Source organism: Mesoplodon densirostris, chromosome 3 (assembly GCF_025265405.1).
Source record: "Mesoplodon densirostris isolate mMesDen1 chromosome 3, mMesDen1 primary haplotype, whole genome shotgun sequence".
Lineage (NCBI taxonomy): Eukaryota > Metazoa > Chordata > Mammalia > Artiodactyla > Ziphiidae > Mesoplodon > Mesoplodon densirostris.
Genome location: NC_082663.1, coordinates 96,519,856 through 96,546,459, shown reverse-complemented (window position 1 = coordinate 96,546,459; position 26,604 = coordinate 96,519,856). Strand labels below are relative to the sequence as shown.

General features: G+C 38.1%; 1 protein-coding gene across 1 annotated transcript; it reads left to right on the top strand.

The window, feature by feature from the left end:
- Positions 1 to 22,962, top strand: FEM1C (fem-1 homolog C). Its single transcript, XM_060093264.1, has 3 exons — positions 1 to 153; positions 1,018 to 1,735; positions 18,077 to 22,962. The coding sequence occupies exons 2-3, from the start codon at positions 1,192 to 1,194 to the stop codon at positions 19,381 to 19,383; spliced, it is 1,851 nt and encodes a 616-aa protein (XP_059949247.1). The 5' UTR covers positions 1 to 153; positions 1,018 to 1,191; the 3' UTR covers positions 19,384 to 22,962.
- The last annotated feature ends 3,642 nt before the right edge of the window (positions 22,963 to 26,604 follow it).

Here is a 26,604-nt window from a genome sequence, read left to right as displayed (position 1 = left end):
ATTCATTCCTGTGGGGCGCGAGGTATGGAGAAGCTGTGCGGCCGCAGGCGGAGCTGGGCAGTCCGGACGGCGGCGCGGACAGCGGTCTCATTTTGAGGGGGCAGCCCGAGCCCGAGCGGCTGGTGGCGGCGGGGAGGACTAGCCCCCTGGCAGGTAGTGGAGGCGGCGGCGGCGGCGGCGGTGGTCGGCCGAGCCAGGGCCGCGGCCTCAGGCTCCTGCGGGGAGGCCTGGGCGGGAAGGGGAAGGAGGGCGCTCGCAGGAGCGGAAGGCGGGTAGCGGGCTGGAGGCCACCGGCTGGTCGGCCTGCGGGAGGGGATTCGTGGTCGATGGAGGAGCTTGGGAAGGGGGCTGCCCCTATTGGGAAAAGGTAGAGGTGAAGGTTGTGTAGGGGCGGCTGTGGTTTGGGGAACCTACGGACCCCTTTGCGGGGCGGGGGGGGGCGGGTATCAGAATGGGGCGGGCGAAGTTAGCTAAAAGGCAGCCGGATTTCCTGAGAGCCTCGAGTAGTTTTAAAGGAGAGAGAACCTTTCGGGTGAGGGTTTTGGCGTTAGCTGGCCGCGGTTTGTTGGGTCCGACCTTTTTTGTTCCTTCTCGAAAGCCATCCTGGCCACAGCGAGGCCTTGCAGCCTCGCGCCCTTGGCCCGCTCTCCTCTGCAGATGTGAGAAAAGGGAAACATTTCTGCACCCGCGTCTCCTGCCTCTTTGGGTTGTACTCTCTCTGGGCGTGTGCAAAACAAAACTAGCCCAAAGCTTGGCTGGTTAGGAGGCGAGAAAACCGGTTGCCTGTAGTGTTTAAATTTACCGTATACAGAGAAGAGACTGCCTCCCACCATAACATTTGGGTCTCTGTGTGTATCTTTTTTGTATTCTTCTTTCCCACCTTTTTTGGGGAGGCGGAGTAGTCCCTAAAGTGTGGCTCCCCCCGCCCCCAGGAGTAAAAATTAAGAAAACCTAGTGTTTTCACCTTTACCTATGGAAATTTCAAAACCGCTACTTTTTTTTTTTTTCTTTCTCTAGTTTGGTGCTCTGGTTGTCATATATTGGACGGCAGTAGACAGAACATACATCCGTTCTGGGGCGCCGTGATTAACGTTGAACTTTGGTTCCTGTAACCCTTGCCTGTGTCAATAGAGTTAAGCTGGAGCTTTGCTTTGAAGGATAAATAAAGCACAGCCTCTCAACTGGACATAAATGGATCTAAAGACAGCAGTATTTAACGCAGCTCGAGATGGCAAACTCCGGCTTCTCACCAAATTGTTGGCAAGCAAGTCTAAAGAGGAGGTTTCCTCCTTGATCTCTGAAAAAACAAATGGGGCCACCCCGCTCTTGATGGCCGCCAGGTATGGGCACCTTGACATGGTGGAATTTCTCCTAGAGCAGTGCAGTGCCTCCATAGAAGTCGGGGGCTCGGTCAATTTTGATGGCGAAACCATTGAGGGGGCTCCCCCTTTGTGGGCCGCTTCTGCAGCAGGACATCTGAAGGTGGTTCAGTCTTTGTTAAATCATGGAGCGTCTGTCAACAACACGACTTTAACCAATTCAACCCCTCTTCGAGCTGCCTGTTTCGATGGCCATTTGGACATAGTCAAGTACCTGGTAGAACACAAAGCTGATTTGGAAGTGTCAAACCGACATGGGCATACATGCTTGATGATCTCCTGTTACAAAGGACACAAAGAGATTGCTCAGTATTTACTTGAAAAAGGGGCAGATGTTAATAGAAAAAGTGTTAAAGGTGAGTTCATATTCATTTTAATTTTTTAAGTGTTTACCACTTATTTTCAGGAAGTTTGATACATAATTATAAGCAGTGGTGTTGAGTAAACCAACACTGACAGACCTATTTTGATTAGGTATCCCTTCCAGTATAACCTTGTTGATTGTTTCTTTGGTATTTGATAGTACATGGGGCAAATGTGATAAAAAAAAAAAAAAAAAAAGACCTCTATCACTGTGTTAAGCAGCATTTTCTCTCTTTATTTGGAGTAACTTCCAATTCATGGGAAGTGGGTTCCCCAAAGTTTAGAGCATGTTAGTGGCAGTTGATCTGAGCAATTAGACTTGTGTTTACTTAAGAATATACTTTGATTTAATATATTTCTCTTAGTTTTATTTTCTTAGGATACCCTTGGAGTAGCAACTACTATATTTAGTGAGTCATTGTCATGTTTGTCTTAGGTAGGCATTTCATTTGTTATTCTGTCAGGGACGGCTAGGCCATACTGACCTGGAAGGATTAATATCAATGAAAAGGAGAAAATCTGTTCCCTTATTCCATACTTACTGTGTGGCCAATAGAAAATCCTTTCATTAAATATAGCAAGAGAGAGAACAGATTTTTTTAAACTGCTACAATGCCCAGAGCAAAACATGGACTAGGTTAAGCAGATGTGGATTTGCTGACTAGCAACAATGTAAACATCTTTGTCCAGAAGAAGAGTTCAGCTTTATGGTCGTGTATACTGTTCAGATGATAGTTTAGGAATTTTTTAACCCTTAAAAACAAGTGTTTTGATAGTATAATATTAATACTTAGCATTATTTTCCTTAAACATATTTGTTTATACAACAGCAAAGTAATTCATTGCGTAATATTAAAAAACTATAAGACTTAAAGGAGCATACATACATGGTAAAAAAAAAAATCACACAATACAAATTGGTTTACAGTGTTTAGTATGAAAAATAAGTCTTAACACTCTTCATTTCTAGACCTCCAGCCCACCAGCTACCATTGTTTACAGTGTTTTGTGTGTCCTCAAGATAGTCTATGCAAATACAAGTATACTTGTCTGTATATCTCTCCCTCTTTCTTCTTTGTTAATTGATACATACTGTTCTTTCTTTTTTTCACTTTATCTTGAATGTCATTCAACTCCAACACACGTGGCTACCTCATTCTGTTTCATGGCTACACAGTATTTCATTGTATGAGTGTGCATAATTTATCTAGTCCCTGTTGACAGACAGTTAGGTCACATCCAAAATAAACAATGCTGCTGTGAATATTCTTGAACAAATCTGTGGCTTTGCACACTTATGTGAAAATAGCTGTATTATAAATACCTGTAAGTGTAATTGCTAAATCAAAGTGAATGTGCATTTATCATTGTGATAGTGACTGATTGCCTCTCAGAGTGGCTAAACCACACAATTATGGGGCACCACATAGTTACTGGACATATTTACTGAAGTTAGTATAATCTTTTTTAAAAAGGTTTGTCGTAAAAATGATACAGCCTCATTGTGATTTTTTTGTAAATTTTTTTCCTGAGGAAATATAAAAATCTCACAAAATTCCAGCACTTAGAGATAATCCTCCCAAAGATACTGAATTTTGCATTTAGATATATATATGAAATTTTATTTTATATGCTCTTCTGTACTTGTTTTTTAGCTTAATAAATGTGTCATTAATTATAGCTCTTTAATTTCAGTAGCTGCATACTCTTCTACTAATGGAGTTTTACATTGCTTCTGCCTTCTCACTATAAGAAATGTTTCTGTAAACATTCTTTCTTATGAATGTTTTATTGTTTCTGATTATCTTTGATGTAGGTGTTGGGTAAAAGGACAGCATGACTTTTTTTTTTAAACAATTACCATTCTTTTAAAGAATGTTTGTTTTAAAAGAACAAATTACTGCTTAATTGACCATGTTAGTATTGGGAATGCTTTGAAATCATACCTAGAAGAGAAAGGGTTAAAAGTTATGGCTGCATGTTTAGGCTTGTTGAATTTTTAGTTTGTTTTGGGCTTTTTATTCATCAGCCTAATGATGTAGAGATTGTTGATAAACTCCAGTATTTAAATCAAATTGGGGCATGTTTTTAACTTAAGTCATTGGAGAGATTAGTACTGGTACTATTTTCCCTTCTCTTTTTCAAAGTTCTTTATACTTCTAGAGATATAATGTATGGGAGAACTATACTGTAAATAGCCCATATCTTAGTGAGCATTTTCCCTTAGTAAACTGTGAACAATATTTAACTTGATTACCTTTGCTATTTCAGAGGTAATAAAACCTTTTAACACCATCATCATATAGTTTTGTGCTTGAGGATGTGTATACTCCCTCTTCTGGCTAATTCTAGAGTCTTTTTCTTTTTACCTCAGTATCAATATCTAGTATTTATGCTGTTTAAAGAAGTACACATAAGAGAAAACAATTTTATACCAAAAATTGTTTTCATATAGCTTCAGTTTTATATACATACATATATACACATAATACATACGTGTGTATTGTATGTATATATAATATATCACTTTGTGTGCAGTACTTTAACTTTTGCATAGTGCCTTTTAAATTTGACAGTGAGTCTTAAAGAATATTGGGGGCAGATTAAAGTACGTATGCACGTCCCCCACTCTGGTCCTGAAGCTTCCATTCTTTGATAATTACTCCCTCATTGACTTTTCAGTTTTTTTTTTTTTTTTTTTATGGGTTTGGGGGGTAATAAAAAAACAGGAACTGTTTGAAACTGAGGCAGGAACACTGGAGAAGGATCTGGTAGAGTGTCAAGAAAGGATTTTTTTCCCCACATTTTTATCCCCATGTAAAAAATGGAAAAGACTGATAAGATGAGGGATAAAATGGAATAATTTCTGAGGAAATTTTATATGTAAACTGTTGGAAATGGTTCTGAAGAAGGAAAATGTCAGTAGATTATGCTTGGTTTACTTAAATATAAAATGCATGTGACTTCTACCTTCCATTACTTTTTAACAGGCAGTTGGCATTTGGATATATTATCTAACTTCTTTCCATTACTTTTTAACAGGCTGTTGGCATTTTGAACATGTTTTAACCTAAGGTGGAATTCATTCATTAATTGAGAGAGCATTTATTGAGTCCCTTGAGTGTGCCAGACTGTTTGACTTAGGATATACAAAGATGAGTAAGACAAGATATCCAGTCCTTGATTCCCTGCTCTTCAGGAGCTCATGGCTTGTTTAGAGAGACAGGTTCATAAGCAGGTACTTAAACCACACTGTGGTAAATGCAGCAGTAGTGCTTTCTTGTCTTAGATTTTTGGAAATACTTTATCCCCAACTAACTCATTACCTGAGGGGACAGTGGGTTCCTTTTTTTCCCATGCCATTCAAAAGGGGGAGAAAAACAGAGATATTTAGAAATGCTTCTCCAGTTTAACACAACAGTTCATTTTTGAGACAGGAAAGTTGGTTCCTATTTAAATATAGACCCCAAATCAGGAGTGATTAGACAAGCCCATCTTAGGGCCATAACACTGATCTCAGTACTTCACGGTTATAGTCATCTTTGGCTTTCTTTGGTTCTTTTTGTGTGTGTGTGTGGTATGCGGGCCTCTCACTGTTGTGGCCTCTCCCGTTGCGGTAGCCTCTCCTGTTGCGGAGCACAGGCTCTGGACGCGCAGGCCCAGCGGCCACGGCGCACGGGCCCAGCCGCTCCACGGCATGCGGGATCCTCCCGGACCGGGGCATGAACCCACGTCCCCTGCATCGGCAGGCGGACTCTCAACCACTGCGCCACCAGGGAAGCCCTGGTTCTTTTTCAGTTGAGTTTTTTTTGTTTGTTTATGTTTTGACTCATAATAGGACTTTGCAGATCTATGGAAAAGTTACTTAAACCCTCAATTCTGCTTTTACACCCAAATTCGACTGGAAATTGAGCACCTGAAAGTGATTGGTTGAGTACTACAGACCTATATAGAACAGCTCTTTGAGTTGGGATTGGGGAGACTGGTCCCAGAGGACAGGCTATCCTCACGCATGGGTCAATTATTTTAGATACCCAAGGTAACTAAGTAAATTAGTAATAGGATAATTCCTGTGCGTTTTCTGTAGGCCAGATATTGTGTTGGACATTGTGGAGGCTATGAAAAGATACAGCACATCACATTTGTTCACTGCTAAAGGAATGGTATAAATTCATTATATAGCATTTTGGAAGAGTGTACTGACTGGAAAGACCTCATGGAGTTAACTGGGCTTTGAAAGGATTGTTGGAGTTGAGATCTGCAGAAGGAATTTGATCCAGTTTTTAAGGCTTAGGAAATGGCATAAGGAAAGGAACATTGAGAAATATGCTTGGAGGGTACAGAAATTGGAAAGTAGCATATTTGGACCAAAGGGCAGTCAGGGCTAGAGTATAAAAGGGCATTGACTTCCAGGTAAAGGAGTTTGACTTTATTCTTTATGCAGTGGTAGGTAAGTCAGTGAATGTTTTCAGCAGAGGAATGACTGAGGTGTTTTTTTTTTTTTTTTTTTTTTTTTTTTTAGAGAAACCCATATTAGTACATTCTAATTCTGTTACATTGTGAGCTCTTTGAGGCTAGAGACCTGGTGTTTGTATCCATGTGTTAGAAAGAGTTATCTGGCCCACAGTGGGCAATTGGTAAATGAGTTTGTTGAATGAATGTGTTGCATTTAAGAGAGGAAAGATTATAAGCTCTTTGATGGCAAGGACTGTGTTTTCTGGTCCTTGTAGTACAGAAATACGTACATGAAGACATTAAGACAGTGATTGTGAAAAGTGAGTGGTACAGGTAGAACTCTATAGGAGCTTAGAAAAGGGAGAAAACCATGTAGGCTCGTAAGTATGGTTAGCTTTAAAAGGGTTTGAGAGAGCTAGATCAGGCAGTTTTTTGCCTCTTTTTTAAAAATAAATTTATTTATTTATTTATTTATTTATGGCTGCACTGGGTCTTCGTTGCTGCACACAGGCTTTCTCTAGTTATGGCGAACAGGGGCTACTCTTTGTTGTAGTGCAGTGGCTTCTCTTGTTGCGAGCATGGGCTCTAGGCGTGCGGGCTTCAGTAGTTGTGGCACGTGGGCTCAGTAGTTGTGGCTCGCGTGCTCTAGAGTGCAGGCTCAGTAGTTGTGGCACATGGACTTAGTTGCTCCATGGTATGTGGGATCTTCCTGGACCAGGACTCGAACCCGTGTCTCCTGCATTGGCAGGCGGATTTTTTTTTTTAAACCTTGGTTTTATTTATTTATTTATATTAATTTAGTTTAAATATTTATTTTTGGCTGCATTGGGTCTTCATTGCTGTGTGTGGGCTTTCTCTAGTTGCGGCAAGCAGGGGCTACTCTTCGTTGTGGTGTGCGGGCTTCTCCTTTCGGTGGCTTCTCTTGTAGCAGAACACGGGCTCTAGGCACGCGGTCTCAGTAGTTATGGCACACAGGGCTTAGTTGCTCCGCGTCATGTGGGATCTTCCCAGACCAGGGCTCGAACCCCTGTCCCCTGCATTGGCAGGTGGATTCTTAACCACCGTGCCACCAGGGAAGCCCACCAGGCGGATTCTTAACTACTGTGCCACCAGGGAAGCCCCTATTTGCCTCCTTATTATGGAAATTTTCTAACTTATATGTAAGTGGAGAAAGTAGAGAGAAGAATACTTTGAACCACTATGTATTTATCACCTTGCTTCAACATTTATCCACATTTGCCAATATATGTTAAAAAGTATATTTGTCCCTCCTTTTATTCTCTGCAGTAGCTCGAAGCAAGCGCAGGCATTCTTTCTCTCCTATAGTATAGGCAGTTTAGGGTATAGATGTATTTCAAGCAAGAGAATGTTTAAAAAAAGAAATCCTTTTTTTCTCTTATCCACTGTAAATCCAAAGGAATTTCATGTAAGAAAATCTCCACTGTAAATTAAGAATGGTTGGTATTAAGAGAATGGACAAAGATAATGACTATTGTCATGTAGGTAGTTTATTTGTATACTTCAGGACTGAGAGTGTTGGAAGCTGAAATTCTGTTTTTCTTCTTTGAGAACTCTAGCTCAGCTCTTGGTTACCTCAGAACACACCTACTAGCAGAGAAGAGTGAAAGAGAGGGCTTTGAAATTTCTTTCTACTCTGTAACATTCCATACTTATTTTGTTATAATAATAATGTTTAACTAGTTGAATTCGTTAACATTTTAATCCTAGATCAAGTTGCTCCTGCAAGTTGTTTCTTGTTCATCCTTTTCCCTCCTGTATCTCCTGGCACACTTTCTCTGTGTCTTCAGGGAAACTTGGCATCCTAGTTGGGGAAGCTAAGCTGTAGATGATGTGTCTGTCTATTGAGTGCAGTAGGGAAATATCTATTGTGTTCCTTTATCCCTGAAGATTGGACTGTAAACTGTGTCCTCACAAAATTGAACTGAAGATGGTGAAAATGAGTAGATCCTGAACACTACTGCTATTTCAGAGTCATCCCCAGCAACACAAACTTAAGGCAGAGGTTAAGTTTTACTTACTGATCTTTTAGCTACATATAGTTCCCTCACTGAGTTCATCTTTATGAGATTTTAATCACCTTGATTAATTAAATTTGTTTAAAAGAAAATTTAGGAAGCCCATGGCATTCTAAAGATTTATGCTACTGAGACATGGGGAATGTATGTGTTGGAAGATAGAGGTGGAAGAGGGGGGGAGAGGCCCAGGTAAAGAAGTCACATGGATGCAAATTTGATTAAAATATCTCTTTTCCTCTTTTTTCCCTACCTTTGGGTAGAGCTGCAGTTGAATAGAGAGTCTGAAGTAGAATGTAAGTCTGAATTGTAAGGTTGATGTTTTCATCAACTTACGTTGTATAATTTTCATCAAATTGTACTATTATTGGTTGAATTTAGTCCTGATCCCTTAGCTCAGCTATTACTGCTTGCTATCAAGACCCATTTCAAAGGCAAGTCCTCGTCCTCCTCGAGTCACATGAATGCATCTTGAGCGGTTTTTAGCACTTAACTTTGTAGTGAGCTCAAGGACCTGTATTGTTAAATTTCTCTGTGTTCCTAGCTCACTGCCTTATATAAAGAATGAAGGGAAGGCACGTGGTAATCTTGATACCAGTAGTTTTTTTTTTATCCTTTTTTTTTTTTTTTTTTTTTTTGCGGTACGCGGGCCTCTCACTGTTGTGGCCTCTCCCGTTGCGGAGCACAGGCTCCGGACGCGCAGGCTCAGCGGCCATGGCCCACGGGCCCAGCTGCTCCGTGGCATGTGGGATCCTCCCGGACCGGAGCACGAACCCATGTCCCTTACACCGGCAGGCGGACTCTCAACCACTGCGCCACCAGGGAAGCCCCCTATCCTAGTTTTGATTCTTTTTTTTTTTTTTCAAACTCTTGTCCTTGAGTGTCTCTGGTGTTACAGCATACATGGGGAAGGGAAATATTCTGAGCAGAGGAACCTTCTAGTGCTCCTTTGATATTCTAAAGTTTTCCTCTTTACCCCTTCCCGCCTGCTCCCTTAACACATACCAATTAGCTATTCCAGGAGTAAAATGCTTGGAATCAGCCTTGTTATGCAGTTGAACTGCACCCCCCCCTCCTGCCCCCATGTTTATAGGTGGACCTCTCTTAAAGACTCGGCTTAGCCCCAGCTGCAAGGCAGAAGAATGGATGCCAAGCACAGCAGGTTAAAGAGGAGAGATGATGAGCGAGCTGGAGCTGTCGTGTAAGCTCGCTCTGCTCGCTGCACGACAGGCCAGTAAATCGGAGACGAGGTGTTGAGGCAAGGAGTGCCACTTTATTTGGAAAGCTGGCAGACCGAGAAGATGGCAGACTAGGGTCCCCCCAAAAAACCACCTTATGGGGTCTGGATGCCAGGTTTTTTTTTTTACAGAATCAGAGGGAAGTAAAGTATAAAGTCAGAATAGAGAGGGAGAGGTGGGGAGGAAGTAAAGTGGAAAGGGCCATCAGTCATGGAGAACATCTCCAGGAATGGCCAGCCTCCGGGAGGGGATGTGTTAATTTCTTTTTTCTTGCGGCCATTCACAAGTGGGTAGGGTTCCCTGAGGCAGGCAATTATGTATGATTATAATAACAAAAGCAACGAAAAGCAAAGGCTAAAGTCAAAGAAACAGATCCAACATGGAGTCAAAATTGGCTCTTCCCTGTTACAATAAGAACTGTTTCTGTGCATTTCCAGACAGATCTGTTATGATAAAAAAAACCTTTTAATTGCTGTTTCTATCAGTCAAAACTTATACTTTACTAAAAACAAATACTTTGATTTTAAAACAGCTTTGAGACATAATTCACATACCATTCACGCATTTAAAAACCACCCATCATTGGTTTTTAGTATGGTCACAGATTTGTGCAGCCATCACCACAATTACTTTTTTTTTTTTTTTTTTTTGGCTGTGTTGGGTCTTCGTTGCTACGCGTGGGCTTTCTGTAGTTGCGGCGAGTAGGAACTACTCTTCATTAAGGTGTGCAGGCTTATTGCAGTGGCTTCTCGTTGCAGAGCATGGGGCCTAGACGTGCGGGCTTCAGTAATTGTGGCACACGGGTTCAGTAGTTGTGGCTCGCGGGCTCTAGAGCGAAGGCTCAGTAGTTGCGGCGTGTGGGCTTAGCTGCTCTGTGGCATGTAGGATCTTCCTGGACCAGGGCTTGAACCCGTGTCCCCTGCATTGGCAGGCGGATTCTCAACCACTGCCCCATCAGGGAAGCCCAGTTCTCTAAGTTCTGAAAAACATAAACTGTAATTTAACCACCACTACAATAGAGGTGGAATGAAAACTTCCTCTATGCCCCTTTGCAGTTAACCATTCTCTCAGCACCCACCCTCTGGCAATCACTGGTCTGTTATCTGTCCTTATAGTTTTTTAGGCATTAATTTTAATAGTGAAAATTCTGAAGGAATGCATATGTCCATCAACAGAGAAGTGTTTATGTAAATTATGACATGCCTCCTTACTTGAACTTTAACCATAAAGCCATTAAGAGTGATTATGTAATATCTATGTAAATAGTTCATGTAGACTATATACATGGAACATGACAAAATGACTAAGATGTAGGTGAAAAGCAGGAAACAGTTGTGTATTTTCTGATTACAACTTTATCAAAATATACTATGTAGAGACACTTGGAGACATGACATAGTTGCTGTAAAATTATGCTTTTGTATTGGGTTTTTTTTTTTTTTTTTGACCTCTGTTTTCTTAACTTTTAAGTAATGGTCTAGGTCATAATTCAGAAAATTTTTAGGGCTTCCAGGGCATGAAAGTGTGGAGGTTATATATTTAACCTGTTAGAATAATAAAGGTGATCCCCTCCTGCTAAGATTTAACTTTTTTAAAAAAATGTATTTATTTTATTTATTTATTTTTGGCTGCGTTGGGTCTTCGTTGCTGTGCGTGGGCTTTCTCTAGTTGCGGCGAGCAGGGGGCTACTCTTCGTTGTGGTACACAGCCTTCTCATTGCGGTGGCTTTTCTTGTTGCGGAGCATGGGCTCCAGGCATGCGGGCTTCAGTAGTTGTGGCTCACGGGCTCTAGAGCAGGCTCGGTAGTTGTGGTGCATGGGGCTTAGTTGCTCTGCAGCATGTGGGATCTTCCTGGACCAGGGCTCGAACCCTTGTCCCCTGCATTGGCAGGTGGATTCTTAACCACTCTACCACCGGGGAAGCCCTAAGATTTTACTTTTTAAAGTTATTTTGTCCTTACTTGAATCATTTTTTGTGATATCAAGTATTAAAAATTTAAGAATCTACCTTAGCTTTGATATTGTGCTAACTGCTATCTGGGATATAAAGGAAATATAACATAGGCTCTGTGTACTTTAGGAATAGACAGTTTAGGTAAGAAAACCTATTTGTGAAGCACTAACATATTATGTAAGGTATTACATAAGATTATAATAGTAGATATAACATGAGTACTTACCAGGATGAATGAAACATTTATTCACCAGGCATTCTCAAAATGATAAATTGACATAGGATAACCAAGAAGGCCTCTTTAAGCAGCTGAAATTTCTGGTGCAACTTGGAGGAAAAGAAGTTAAAAAGGCAAAGAAGAAAGAGTATATATATATATATATATATATATATATATATTTTTTTTTTTTTTTTTTTTTTTTTTTTGCTGTATGAGGGCCACTCACTGTTGCGGTTTCTCCCATTGCGGAGCACAGGCTCCAGATGCGCAGGCTCAGCGGCCATGGCTCAGGGGCCCAGCCGCTCCGCGGCATGTGGGATCTTCCCGGACCGGGGCACGAACCCGTGTCCCCTGCATCGGCAGGCGGACTCTCAACCACTGCACCACCAGGGAAGCCCAGAAAGAGTATATTGACAGGAAAATTAAGAGAAGAGGCATGGAGGTGGAAGTAAGCAAGACTATTCCAGGGGCTGGGAGAGGTAACTTAGAATACAGTGATGAGAAGCCTAAGCAGTTTCTTTGCCTTGTATGTGGCTGGTATTGATGTCTTTTGGGTTAGAGAAGGTGTTGGCAAACTCTGGCCCAGAGGTCAAATCCTGCCCACCTCCTGTTTTTGTACTGCCTGAGAACTAAGATATGTTTTTTATATTTGTTAATGGTTGGAAAAAAAAATCAGATGAAGAATAATATATCATGACGTGAAAATTACACAAAAGCCACATTTCACTGTCCATAAGTAAAGTTTTGTTGGAAAACAGCCATGTCCATTAATTTAACCAATTGCCTATGGATACTTTTTGTTATATGGTAGAGTTGAGTGATTACAACAGAGACCTTATGGACTGCAAAAGCTGGAATACTGTCTAACCCTTTACAGAAGAAGTTTGCTGGCTCCTGGGCTAGATTCACAGAGCAGCATTCATACTGGAGATGACAACAAATGAGGCTAGAGAGGTAGGTTAGGGAAATATTTCTCTTTTAAAAAATCTATTTCCCAGAGTATATCTTCTTATGTGTATTCCCACTACCAAGATTAAGCTTTACTTCACATGACATGCCTTCTAAAACTATAGATTTCTGCCTTGTTGCTTTCTCATCCTCACACAGATAGTGCTTTGAGAATCAATGCCGTAGAATTTTGAAATCTTGAAGATTTTCAGCTATTTCTTTAGAGGAAGCATGAAAGCTTTTGAGCTGGAAAGTAATATGATTGGTGAAAGTTTTATTATGAGGCTTGGTTTATATTAGAAATAACTTATTCACTGGAGTGTAGTATGACTAGCATTTAAAATATGACCTTAGTAATGAGCAATACACTGAAATGGCAATTAGGAGACATGGGTTTTTATTTTACTACCAATTTCTCTGGTTTCTGTTTGTAGAACAAGTTTATCTTCTCTACTTTGCATAGTTATTAATATAAGTTCGCATTAGTTAATACAATTTAGGGGAAAAAATGCCGTGCTAGCATAGTGGTACCTTTTCTCTTCATTTATTTCTGCTTTTTATTATTTGCTTCTAGTCTCTCTAGGTTTAATATATTGTTTTTCCCCTATAAGTTCTTGAGATGGAAACTTAGCTGTTTTTTCAAAAAGCCATTCTTTTCTAATGTACATTTAAGCATAGTTTTAGCCATATCCCACAAGATTTTTTATTTAACATTTTTATTATCATCCAGATAAAAATATTTTCTGCTTTCCATTGGGATTCCTTCTTTGACCCGTGGGCTATTTGAAAGTATATTTTTAAATTTCAAATATGTGGAGATTTTTCTAGGGTTTTCTTTTTTTTCCGCTTGTTTGTTTTTAATCTAACTTGTATTGTGGACTTAGAACATATTCAGTGATTTCAGTCCCTTGACATTTGTGTGAGTCTCATTTTATGGCCCAGAATGTAGTCAGCATTTGTATATGCTCCGTGTGTCCTTAGAAAAAAATTAAATTCTATAGTGTTCATTTAATTTTCAATATCCTTATTGGTTTTGGTCTCCTAAACTGAAAAAGGTGTGTTCAAATGTATTATGAGTGGATTTATCTGATTTTCCTTGTAGTTCTGTTGATTTTTGCTTTATTTATTTTGCTGTTTTTAGGTGAAAACAAATTTAGAATTATATCTTTCTGTTGTTTTGAATTTTATGTCATTATAAAATGTTTATCTGTAATTATGCATTTTGTTTTAAAGTCTACTTAATCTGATATTTTAATATCAGACAGCTTTCTTACGGTTAATTTTTGCATAAAGTATATATTTTTTTCATCTTTTCACTTCAACCTTTTTCTGTCCTTACATTTAAGGTATTTCTCTTGTAAGCAGCATGTAGTTGAGTTCTATGTGTTTGTATTTTCAGTCTGACAGTTTTTGTCTTTTAATGGAACATTTAGTTTGCTTGTATTTAATGTAACTACTTATATATTTGGGCTTTAATCTCCTAGCTACTTACTGATTTTTATTTGTCTACCTGTTTTGCTTTGTTTCTGTCTTTGTTTGGATTATTTTTCATTTTTTCTCTATATTAGAGGATATATAGTAATTATATGCATGCATACCCTCTATTATTTTAGTGGTTACTCTAGATAGTACTACTTTGACTTATCAAAGGCTAACATAAATTTCTAATTTTACCTCTTTCCAAGCAAGGCAGAAATCTTAGAATACTTAACTCAAATTACCCTCCTTACTTTTATGCTATTGCTGTCAAGCATTTTTCTTCTATATGTGTTTCAAACCCTGTTACAGGTATTATTTTTAACGTCAATATTTATTTAGATATCTCACAAATTTACCCTTTCTGTCAATGTTGATACTCTCCTTTCCAGGCTTCCATGTGGCTCATCTTTTCTTTCTCACCTGAAACGGTCCTTTACTTCACAGAATTCTAAGTTGGCATTTATTTTCCTTTAGTGCTTTAAGGCTTCTCTTGTTTCTGATTAGAACTTTGCTGTCAGTCTAATTGTTGTTCTTTTGCAGGTCATTTCCACCTGTTCTTTGGTTTTAGGATTTTTCTCTTTGTCCTTAGGTTTTTTGTTTTTTTGTTTTTTTTCTTTTTTCTTTTTTTTCCTTTTTGCGGTACGCAGGCCTCTCACTGCTGTGGCCTCTCCCGTTGCGGAGCACAGGCTCCGGACGCGCAGGCTCAGCGGCCGTGGCTCACGGGCCCAGCCGCTCCGCGGCATGTGGGATCCTCCTGGACCGGGGCACGAACCCGTGTCCCCTGCATCGGCAGGCGGACTCTCAACCACTGCGCCACCAGGGAAGCCCCTGTCCTTAGTTTTTAACGGTTCTGCTGTAGAGTGCCTCAGTGTGGCTTTCTTTTTGTCTATCCTTGTTGTTTATAAAACTTACTAAATTTATGGTTAATCTTTCATCAGCTTCAGAAAATTTTCAAACTTTATCTCTTTAAATATTGCTTTGGGCCTATTTTCTTAGTCTATAATTCTGGTGTTAAGCATGTTATCCCTTCTGACATCGTTTCCTCTGTCTCTTATAGGCTCCTGTTTTTCCATCCTTTCACTTTCATGCTTCTTTCTATGTATTTTCATCTGACTTAATTTTCTAGTTCACTAATTCTCTATTCAGCTGTGTGTAGTCTGCTTTTAAAGCCACCCATTGAGTTTTTCAGTTCTAGAATGTCCTTTTGGTTCTTTTTGTAGTTTACAGTTTTCTGTCTAATTCTCAAAAATTTTTAAAAATATCTTAAGCATAATTATTACTTTAAAGTCTGTGTCTGATAACTGTATTATCTAGATCTTCTGTTGGGCTTTTCTCTTAGCTCTTATCCTTGGTTTTTGTGTTGTGGTTCCTTGTTTTCTCTTCTGTCCATTATTTTTGATTGGATACCCAACATTATATATGAAGAATATATAAAAATAATTTGAGCTCTAGTATGATAATATCTTCATCTAAATAGTATTTGTATTTGCTTCTGGCTTTGATTATATATATACTAGCAGTTCTGGATTACTTTAATTCAGTATCAAGATGATTTTAACTTGCATTTCAGTGCCTGTGAACGCTGGTTTCTTTGCACTTCACCTTAACTCCTAGAGAGCAGCCCTTCAGAGCTATAACCTAAAGTGTATAGGGATTTCTTAATGGGCTTTGGACTCCAGTTTTCTCCTCTAGCCCTGAAAGGTCAAAAGCTCTGCCCAGTTTTTTAGCTGCCTGTTCCAGAATCAGTAAAGGTCGTTGGGGAAAGCTTCCCCAAATTCTGGACTTTACTTAACTAATTTTCTTTATTCTCCTGGATGTTGTCTCCCTGTGAGCTCTTACAGGCGGTCATACAGATTTTTTTTAAATGCAGTTTTCAGCTTTTCTGGTTCTTATTGTGAGGGTGATCATGTTACCTCTGCCAGTACTAGATGTGAGAGTCTCTTATTCCTTTAAAACAAAAAACAAAACAGAACATTTTTTCAGTATATGGTGTATTCAAAATATATATTTTTTTCATTTTTCCAATACGTCAATTCAGTTACTTAAAAGACTGGCTTTTGCTGCATTCTTTTTCTTGATTTTATTATTCTGAATAGAGAAGAATGCCATCTAAGCCTTCTCTTTATATTTCTATTATATTGTCTATTTCTTAGAGAAAATAGGAATATTAGGGATCCATAATTCGAAAGAGTTTTAAAAATATACTTAGTAGTAGTCATGTTTAATTGAGCAAATCAACATTAGTAGTCAGAAGTTCTGGGCTCTCTTAGTGGTTGGTTACCATACACATTGCTAAAACATTCTATCAGACACCCTTCCATTGTAGACCATTGGAATCCTGGGTCACAATTAACATATCCAGATTTTTTAATATAATCCCTATAGATATCATGGAAGACTAATAAACAGGATAAACTTGTGAAGAGATTTAAAGTCCTAATGTATTACAACTTGTGCTTTTTTGAATTTTATCTGTAGGTCTGTTACATGAAGTATTCAGGTTTAAATAACTTTCTAGTACACATCCTGTGTCAGGGGTCCTCAAGGCCACCCCCATGTTTGCAGGTAACTTAGCATACAGTTGTACTCATGGCTAAGATTTATTACAGTGATATAATAAGGACATGTACCTGGATCATAAGAGGAAAGGCACAGTTGGGGTCTAGAGGAATCTTTGTGCAGGCTTTTTTATGCTCTCTCCTTCCTGTGAGGTCACAAGAGCAGTCTTCCCCTAGCAACATAAATGCATGTGTGCAATATTCCTGCCCAGGGAAACCCATTTTGGTTGATTAGAGAATGGTTAGAGACTCAATGTCCGGGTTTTTATTGGGCACTGATCACAAAGGCACCCTCTGCTGAGCACATATGCAAAATTCCAGAGTCCCAGAAGGAAAGCAGGTAGTCAGCATAAAAGCCACCCTTATCATTTAGGGAAAGTTTTATATATTGGAACTGTTTACCAGACAACATTCAAGATGCCAGTCCAGGGCCATCCTTGCAAGCAGGTCTTTCTAAACATAGCTGTCTCAGCCAAGCTATATTAGTTATTTTTCACACACCTGCCTAAAAAGACTGTTGAAATTTTCTGTAAACATTGTATGTAAATATCAAAGGTCTGCATGATAATTTCTATTTTGATCATTAGTAGAATGTTTATATTAAATTTAGGTAGCTAAAATGAGTGGTTATGTCTTAGTATGTTGCATCCATACAGCCTTTTACTAATGTGCCAGTGTCTATTGTCAGTTTTAATCCATGTGTGGGAAGAATCGGACGGTGTTAGAACATTTAGTACATCTAAAAAGAATGTTTAAGAAAATTAAATTACAGTGGGAAATATCCATTATGAAAGGACACTTCAGATGTCTCCTTTTAAAGTTCATGTTGAACCACCCACATATTTTTTAGGTTTCAGTGAACTTGTTTTTCTTATGTGAGTTTTTTGAAGAAAGTATTGTACTTTGTTACCAAGATTTTTGACTAAAACAGCTGAGGTTCACTTGGCAGTCAGAAATACTGAAAAAATAATTTCTGACTCTTAGAATCAAATTGGAGACTCTTAGGTATTACAGACTAGATTTCTTATTTATAAATGTGGAGTCTGACCCAGAAAGTTAAGTGACTGTCAGCAAAACTATAAATAGCTGGTTAATTTCATTTTGTCAGTTTTTAGTTGTAGAATATACACTTGAAAACATTATTGAAAAATATCAAGAGGCCGTGGATTAATTTTGAATTTCATTTAGTGACTTTGAATATCTTTTAATGCCTTATTTTCTTATTTCGTTTATTCAAATAATTTAACCAATATTTTTCCCCCTGCTGTGTGTCAGACATTAGTTTTAGGTGCTGGGGATCATTTTTTCTTATTTGTAATCAAATTAAAGTATGTCCCATTGAGGGCAGCTTGGAGCTGCCTGCTTTTCTTTAGATTCTAAAGTATACATATGTATTACATTATATCCTGGTCCCTCAAATATGTTATCTCCTTTTTTCCTCCTCTTCAAGGTAATACTGCATTGCATGATTGCGCAGAATCTGGAAGTTTGGACATCATGAAGATGCTTCTTATGTATTGTGCCAAGATGGAAAAGGATGGTTATGGAATGACTCCCCTTCTCTCAGCAAGTGTGACTGGTCACACAAATATTGTGGATTTCCTGACTCACCATGCACAGACCAGCAAGACAGAAAGGATCAATGCTCTAGAGCTTCTGGGAGCTACATTTGTAGACAAAAAAAGAGATCTGCTTGGGGCTTTGAAATACTGGAAAAAGGCAATGAACATGAGGTACAGTGATAGGACTAATATAATTAGCAAACCAGTACCACAGACACTAATAATGGCTTATGATTATGCCAAGGAGGTAAACAGTACAGAAGAGCTAGAAGGTCTTATCGCTGATCCTGATGAGATGAGAATGCAGGCACTATTAATTAGAGAACGTATTCTCGGTCCTTCTCATCCTGACACCTCTTATTATATTAGATATAGAGGCGCTGTCTATGCAGACTCTGGAAATTTCAAACGATGCATCAACCTATGGAAGTATGCTTTGGATATGCAGCAGAACAATTTGGACCCTCTAAGCCCGATGACCGCCAGCAGCTTATTATCTTTTGCAGAACTGTTCTCTTTTATGCTACAGTATAGGGCTAAAGGTCTGGGCACCACTGTTACATTTGATGATCTTATGGGCATACTGTGCAAAAGTGTCCTTGAAATAGAGCGAGCGATCAAACAAACTCAGTGTCCAGCAGACCCATTACAGTTAAATAAGGCTCTTTCCATTATTTTGCACTTGATTTGCATATTAGAAAAAGTTCCTTGTACTCTAGAACAGGATCATTTCAAAAAGCAAACTATATACAGGTTTCTTAAGCTGCATCCAAGGGGAAAGAATAACTTCAGCCCTCTTCATCTGGCTGTGGACAAGAATACTACCTGTGTAGGGCAGTACCCTGTTTGTAAATTTCCATCTCTGCAAGTTACTGCGATACTGATAGAATGTGGTGCTGATGTGAACGTCAGAGACTCAGATGACAACAGTCCCCTCCATATTGCTGCTCTGAACAACCATCCAGACATCATGAATCTCCTTATTAAATCAGGTGCACATTTTGATGCCACAAACTTGCACAAACAAACTGCTAGTGACTTGCTGGACGAGAAGGAAATAGCTAAAAATTTGATCCAGCCTATAAATCATACCACATTGCAGTGTCTAGCTGCTCGTGTCATAGTGAATCATAGAATATACTATAAAGGGCATATCCCAGAAAAGCTAGAGACCTTCGTTTCACTTCATAGATGATAATTTGACTGTTGAAGCACGACTTGGTAACAGTTGTTTCATAAATGAGCACTGTTGTGGTAACACCAGCATTCATTTAGCTTGATTTCATCGTGCTCTCATTGGCTAAAGCATTGTAAGCATCAGATTTACAGGATTGGTTTCCCAGTATTTAATAGAAATATACCATATAATATATTGTTTGTGAATTATTGAGAAATGTAATCTCATATTCAGATTTCTAAAATTGTCTGCCAAAGGCTTATCCATTCTGGTTTTGTTTGCTGTTGGGTGTTTGGGACAGAGTTAACCATTTTTCAGTGGTGTCTTTATACTTTTCTGGTTTGTGAATTTTATACAATTGAAGGTCTTTTTTGTGCTTCTTCCTTCTCTTCTCCGAGCCTCTCCCCTGTTTCCACCTCATTTTTAACTTAACCATTTCTACTTATCAATTTCTTTCCCCTTATGGATCCATGTTAGGTTGTACAAACTTTATGGACTTGTTACCATTTGCAGTTACCATAAGTGCTTTATCTTCTCTATGCACTGGCTTCAACTTGACTGTTGTATGTTAGCATATTTTCTATGCAGCAGTTGGTCAACTTCAACTCTGAAACACTGTTAAGTATGTTACAAAGTTCATTTTACGAAAGTACTCTTGTAGCATGACAATTTTTAGAGCTAAAGGTTAGCTACCAGAGCTCAAGCTTTTTTCTTGTTTTTTTCTTTACATCTGAGGTTTCTTTCTCTAATCCACTGAAATTATTGTGTGCTAAATTTGGGAAACAAAGCTATTCCAACTCATTAACCCAGTTGAAATTTAGGTCTGTCGTCTTAATATATCATGCAGTAAAAGGAAGAATCCTTATAAAGTGACCCACCTTTCATGCTGTGCCAGCATTGTCCTGCTTGTGCTGATGATGTGATTAGGTGTAGAGAATTTGCTTAAATTTAACCTCAAAGTTTATCACACAGCTTAATGAGTCACACTGAAATATGCAGTAATTGAACTGCAAATCACTTTTATTTACAAAGAAGAGCTGAAGCATGTCAGTGGCATGATGCTTGCCAAGCCAGATCTAGGCATCTAGGATAATTAAGGTATTTTTAGTATGCAATTTACTGCCATAGTATCAAAAGGTCAGTAACAGTGTTCCTTCTTTCTTCAAGCTTAAGTATACCTTTGAAGATAACTTGCATGAATTACTTTGGTCTCAATTATTTGTCACCCTAATTAAACACAAAAGGTTGCAGTGCTTCCTCTTCCCTTACTGAAAATTAGCTTTTCTTTTCTCTTTTTCATTCTCTTTCTCTCTTCCTTTCTTTTCTTTCTTTCCTCTCTCCCTCCCTTCTTTTTTTTTTTTTTGATTTTTTTTTTCACAGCTTCGCTAATGCCACAGAAAGGGCTCTTTTAACTTAAAAAATAAGTGAAAAGTACTAAAAAAGATTCAGGTAATTATCATTCAGCACTTTATTGTTATTCAGAATAAAATTTATGATGGCATATTTGCCCTGCAAATGTCTTAATGAAATTGTTCTGAATAAAAAGCTCCTTATTGGTTTGAGGAAAAACTCAGTTTACCTGTGAGTTTAATGAGCCTGATCACTTGGATTTTTGTGTTGACATTTTATTCTGAGGGTTGTTGTAGGGGTATTTAAGGAGTCATCATTGCAAACAGTCACATTAGGTTTATTCATCTTTACTCAGTAAAAAACTTGTAATGAAGAATAGTAAATAAACAAAAAAGCATTAGACTTACTTTCTGGTTAAATAATTGAAGTTTAATTTTTTTAAAGATATCCTTACTCATTTTACTAGGTTGTATATTTAATTTCACCATTGAAAAAGGTGATTTGGATATAAATGGTTGCTCTGCAACCATTTGATGAAGAGATTTTAATATCTTGTTTACTATAGGAAAATTTGAAATATTTGAACTGCCACATAAATTAAGAATAGTTTGTAATTTAGATAATTATTCTAGAAATATCAGACATCAATTTTTGAAATCATTTGCCTCTAACCTTCTGGAATAAGAATTATATGCGTGAACAACCTTTTTTTTTAAAGAAAGGAAAACTTTGCAAGTACAGTAAATCTACATTAGTTGATCTCAATAATTGTGGGGTGAACAGTGAGCAATTGGATTTTAAGTGATTTAATATTCCTTTTTTTGGGAGGGGGTAGGAGGGCTTACATGCTCTTATAGTAAGGCACATCTCACACTATTTTATAGGTGAATTTGAATTGTGCAACTCTAGTATAAAATAAGGATTTCTTTACATAGCATTTTCCCACCACTGAATATAGGTAACTTAGAACTATTCCTCAGTCTTGATAACTGAAATGCCTTATTTTAATTAAGATACAGTTATCTGTTTGCCATCTCCCCAAATGATGTTAGGAGCTCTTGAAAAATCAGTTAGTTTAAAAGCTCAAAATTGTCCATTTTATTTTAGAGGAGGTTGTTTCATAAATGTGCCCTCAGACACTGTTTAAGGCCTTTGTCAGAAAGTATTCACAAAATTGTGAGACTGAATTTAAAAAAAAACTTAAGTTTGTGTTATTTTTTTTAACCAACAGATGAGTAATTTAATAATGAGCTAATTGTACTCTCAGCTGTACACTGTAGTGTGGTAATGTTGGCTGGAGCTAATGTATAAGTTTTGGTTACATTTCCATAAAAATCCCCTGTTAAGGCCTGCTGAATTTTAGATGTTCCACTCTTTTTTTTTTTTTTTTTTTTTTTTTTTGCGGTACGCGGGCCTCTCACTGTTGTGGCCTCTTCCGTTGCGGAGCACAGGCTCCGGACGCGCAGGCTCAGCAGCCATGGCCCACGGGCCCAGCTGCTCCGTGGCATGTGGGATCCTCCCGGACCGGGGCACGAACCCGTGTCCCCTGCATTAGCAGGCGGACTCTCAACCACTGCGCCACCAGGGAAGCCTGATGTTCCACTCTTGATCATTTCTGTAAAAGACATGGTCATTTTACTCAGATTAGATGCCAGTCTATATTATAAAGACAAGTGGATTACAGATTTTAAAAATAGTCATTTTCTTATCCATAAATCTGACAGGGACATTAGCCCAAATCAACCAAAGGTAATTTGGTGCCCATTATGATTTTGCAGTTAAGTGATTGCTCATTTGTAAAGTGACTTAATGTATAATGTTTTCGAGACCCCCATCTCCTGTGATTTGGGAAAACTGTTGAGGTTATATTTGAAAAAGTAGCTCTTTAAAATAATATTACCCAGCAGAAGCCTTAGGTTGAATTTTACAGGTATAATAATCCTTTTAATTTCCCCAGAATTGTGGGGGCTGGATGAGATAATAACCATATTCTTGTGCACTGTAACAGCAGCAGCATTGCTTGGAACTTTAACCATTTTAGAGTTAGGTACTAAGGAAACTAAAATTAATTGGTTGTCATTTTCTTTTTGCCCTCATACATCACTAAGCAACTAGTTTCTCTCCCTTTTGTCAATTCCCATTGTGTATTTTTCCAAAAAGTACTGTATTCAGATGCCAGCCAATAAACTGTCACACAATGGAAAATGATATGCCACAACATTCATTGTAAGGTTTAATAAAATTAAATTTGCGCCAAATACTAGTGTATTCTTATTAACTCAATACTTGATTATCTTAAGGCATATGATAGTGGACTCCTTTCTCAAAAACACCTACTGGTAATTTATAGTCAGAACTCACGAGTTAGCATTTATTATTATACTAGTATGTAAAAAACAAAGATGATTTATGTAGTTTATTCTAATATTTTTTTTTCCAGTAAAGAGCACAGAAACTAAAGATACAGGAAGATTTTTGTTGTGGGATGCATGGGAGAGGGACTGCTTTTAACTCTTGTTTTTTAACTGGTTTAACTCAGTTTTTTAACTGAGTTTGATATTAAGTATCAGAAGTATATCATAAATATATTACTATGAAGGTAAATTTTATAAATTTATTTTCATCACTTTTAAATTGCAAAATGTAAGTAGTCCTTGTCTTTTCCTTATATGTAAGTTTCCTAATACAAGAAGTTTTAATAGATCCAGAAAATGCATAATTTCTAAGCTCCAGGCATAAATTGAAATATTCAATTGTATGAGCTTTCCCCTTTTGAATCATTAACTTATCCATAACAAATACAGGCTTTGTCATAGTTTTCACAGGACCCTTTTAAGTGTTAGTCTTCTTTACCCTTGGTGCTATGGTTGTTCCCAACTACCACCGCCAATATTTAAAAGGAAATCTTAGCAAATGTATAAGGCTAAGAATATTTTTAAGAATTTGAACCAAAATAAAAGTTATTATATCCTTTTTTCCCCTCCATTTCTGCACATTTAGAATGTTCTTTCTTGACTAATATGGGGTTGTGGGAATTGTGAATTGGTTCCCGTGTGCCATGTTACCTTATATTTTGTTTATTATAAGGCTCTTTTAAATAAGATTTTCTCTCCCTAAATTAACTCAGCTTTTAATAATTATCTCAATTTAGTTTAGTTTCTTAATATAGAATGTCTGATTTAAAAATAAAACAATACAGTTCCATGCCTTAAAAAATTGAAAATTTAAACTTTAAAAAGGGATAACTTCAGACACATATGTTCACATTAAAGAGGGATTTGATTAGTAGTCCCACTAAAACAATTGGGTGCTTATTAATAACTATACCTTGGTGTAAGTCAAGGAGTGGAGTGGTTTAAAGTATTTCACATTGCCAAAGATGACTAAAAAAAAGATAGTCTATTATAAAAACATTAACAAAACTTCCCAGTAATGTCTCTTCTAAAGTGAGGTCTACTTGATTTATTTTTGACATAATTTGAGCCTTATTTTATTAATTTTTTCCTTTTCCAAAAGAAAATTTTGTTAATAGCAGGTTCCCCTCTTGTTTACATAATAGTACTAATTGATCCTAGGATTGATACTTATTTCTAAAATCCTTTCATCCATATAAACGAATGGGTTTGTAGATTATAAAGTTATAAAGGATACTTGTGATAATACCTAGTTCTAAAACTTGGCACCTGATTTTTTTTTAAACAAAATGTAGTTAACATTCATTACAAGGGATTAACTAAAGACAATTGAAAAACAAAACTAAAATGACACCACAGCTTAAGATAACAAAGAAAGGACAGACCATCTAAGGAAAAACCAAGACAACAGTGAAAGAGGCTGGACAGCTGGAGTCAGGGTTCTCACAGGCAGACCTGATTTAACTAGACTTTCTTGCAGGTACTTACAGGTTGTGGGTATTTCTAGAACTTAGGAGTATGTGTGTTCAGAGAGCTGTCGAGGTTGGGTTCTAGTCGGTTCTGCACGGAGAACAGGTGGTCCTGATGACACACAGGTGGGCCCACTTGTTCTCGGAGATGTCCAGGCCGACGTGAGCCTGGCGTCCACGTGGCGCTGGTACAGGGCTGAGGAGCTTCACTGCGCACGCGCTGCGATGGAAGCCGCACAGAACCGCAGAGACAGCAACCTCGGGTCTTCGCAGGCAGTTCCCGCTGCTCCGTGGATGGACCTCACCCATGTGGAAAGGACTGACTCAGGGTAGGCAGAAATTCCCTTGTCCCTAGACTTCCTGGGGGTCACCAGCTCCCACTGGAGCCTTTTTTTTTTTTTGAGGTACGCGGGCCTCTCACTGTTGTGGCCTCTCCCGTTGCGGAGCACAGGCTCCGGACGCGCAGGCTCAGCGGCCATGGCTCACAGGCCCAGCCGCTCCGCGGCATGTGGGATCTTCCCGGACCGGGGCAGGAACCCGTGTCCCCTGCATCGGCAGGCGGACTCTCAACCACTGCGCCACCAGGGAAGCCCTGCACTGGCTTTTCTTTAGGCCCCAATGCTTTATCTGCATACAATGACATGAGATCAAAGTTTAAACTTCTCTAGCCTACCAATCTACTGTAAGTTTAGGGGAAAGGGCCCTTATGACTGAAGGGAAATAAATTTGGGAGTAATTTATCATGTAAATACACACATTCAGTAAATTTATTGACCCTGCAGTGAGTGAGGATATAAAGATTAATAATACAAACTTGCCATTGAAGAGTGAGCAATATTTTTAAGGAGGCAAACGAAGCTAATTTTCAACTGTATTCTGAAGGGCAGAGGGTTTTTCTGACTTTTAGGTTTAATAAGAATTGAGAAAGATCTCAAATTAAAATTGCTTATACGTTACATTGTACACTTTTTTTTTCATAAACCATCGTTCACATTTTTAGGACTGGCTGGCTATTTCACCTTTTTATCAAAATGAGGTTTAGAGGAAAAGTGTGTAGTCCATTGACTGAATTTTCCTCACCTTTTTGACATCATTTTTGTGCTAAAATTTGTACTTTGTATTTTATTTTGAAATGTGTCCTTTACCTTACATAAAGTTGTAGGAGGTATCCTTTGAGTGAGTGAGAGTGTATGTGTGTGTGTTTCCAAGTAACATCTTTTGTATTCTGAACTCATTAAATCTGGCCCATGCTGAGCATTCAGAATTTGTGCTCGCCATGATTGAAAATCAGTCAGAGTCTACCAGGTTCATTAACAAGATCTGTTCTTTGTAGTCTGGAATTTCAAAGAAAATTTTTTATTATTAAAATGTAGAATTGGCAGAAGAATAAAAATGAGTGAGGGATCAAAAATAAATCTCACAGTTTTAACCTTTTGTTAATCTTTTAAACCATCTAAAACTACTTATAAAAAAACCTTAAAACTGATCCAGAAAATTTAACTCCTTAGCTACCACTAGAATGGGGGAAATTTGGTTTGAAAACAGTTTTTTCCTTTTTTCTATTTTGTAACCTCTGTTTATAGTCTGGTCTTAATGTTGTCACAGGTGAAAATGATTTCAGGATATTAATCAAATGAGAATGTATTTCTGCCTTGCTAAACTAAGGTGCTGAGGAAGGTATTAAAGAGAATGGAACCTAAGTATGTGAATATTTTGATCAGCAGTGGTACATGTGGGTTTTGTTTTATTTCATTTTTAATTTAATCTGAAGTTGTCTTTTAATAATTGCAGTTTAACTTATTTACACTTACTTTATAATTCATTTGGACTTAATTTCTAACATCTTATTTTACCATGGTTTTATTTGGCTTTTATTTCTTGTTTCCTACCTTCAAGGAGATTGTTTTCTATATTTCTTTTTTTCCCTCTATTTTTTTAGAATTTATGCATTCCATTAAAGAAAAAACATTTTAGTGGCTACCTTTTCATTTTTAACATGTGTACTG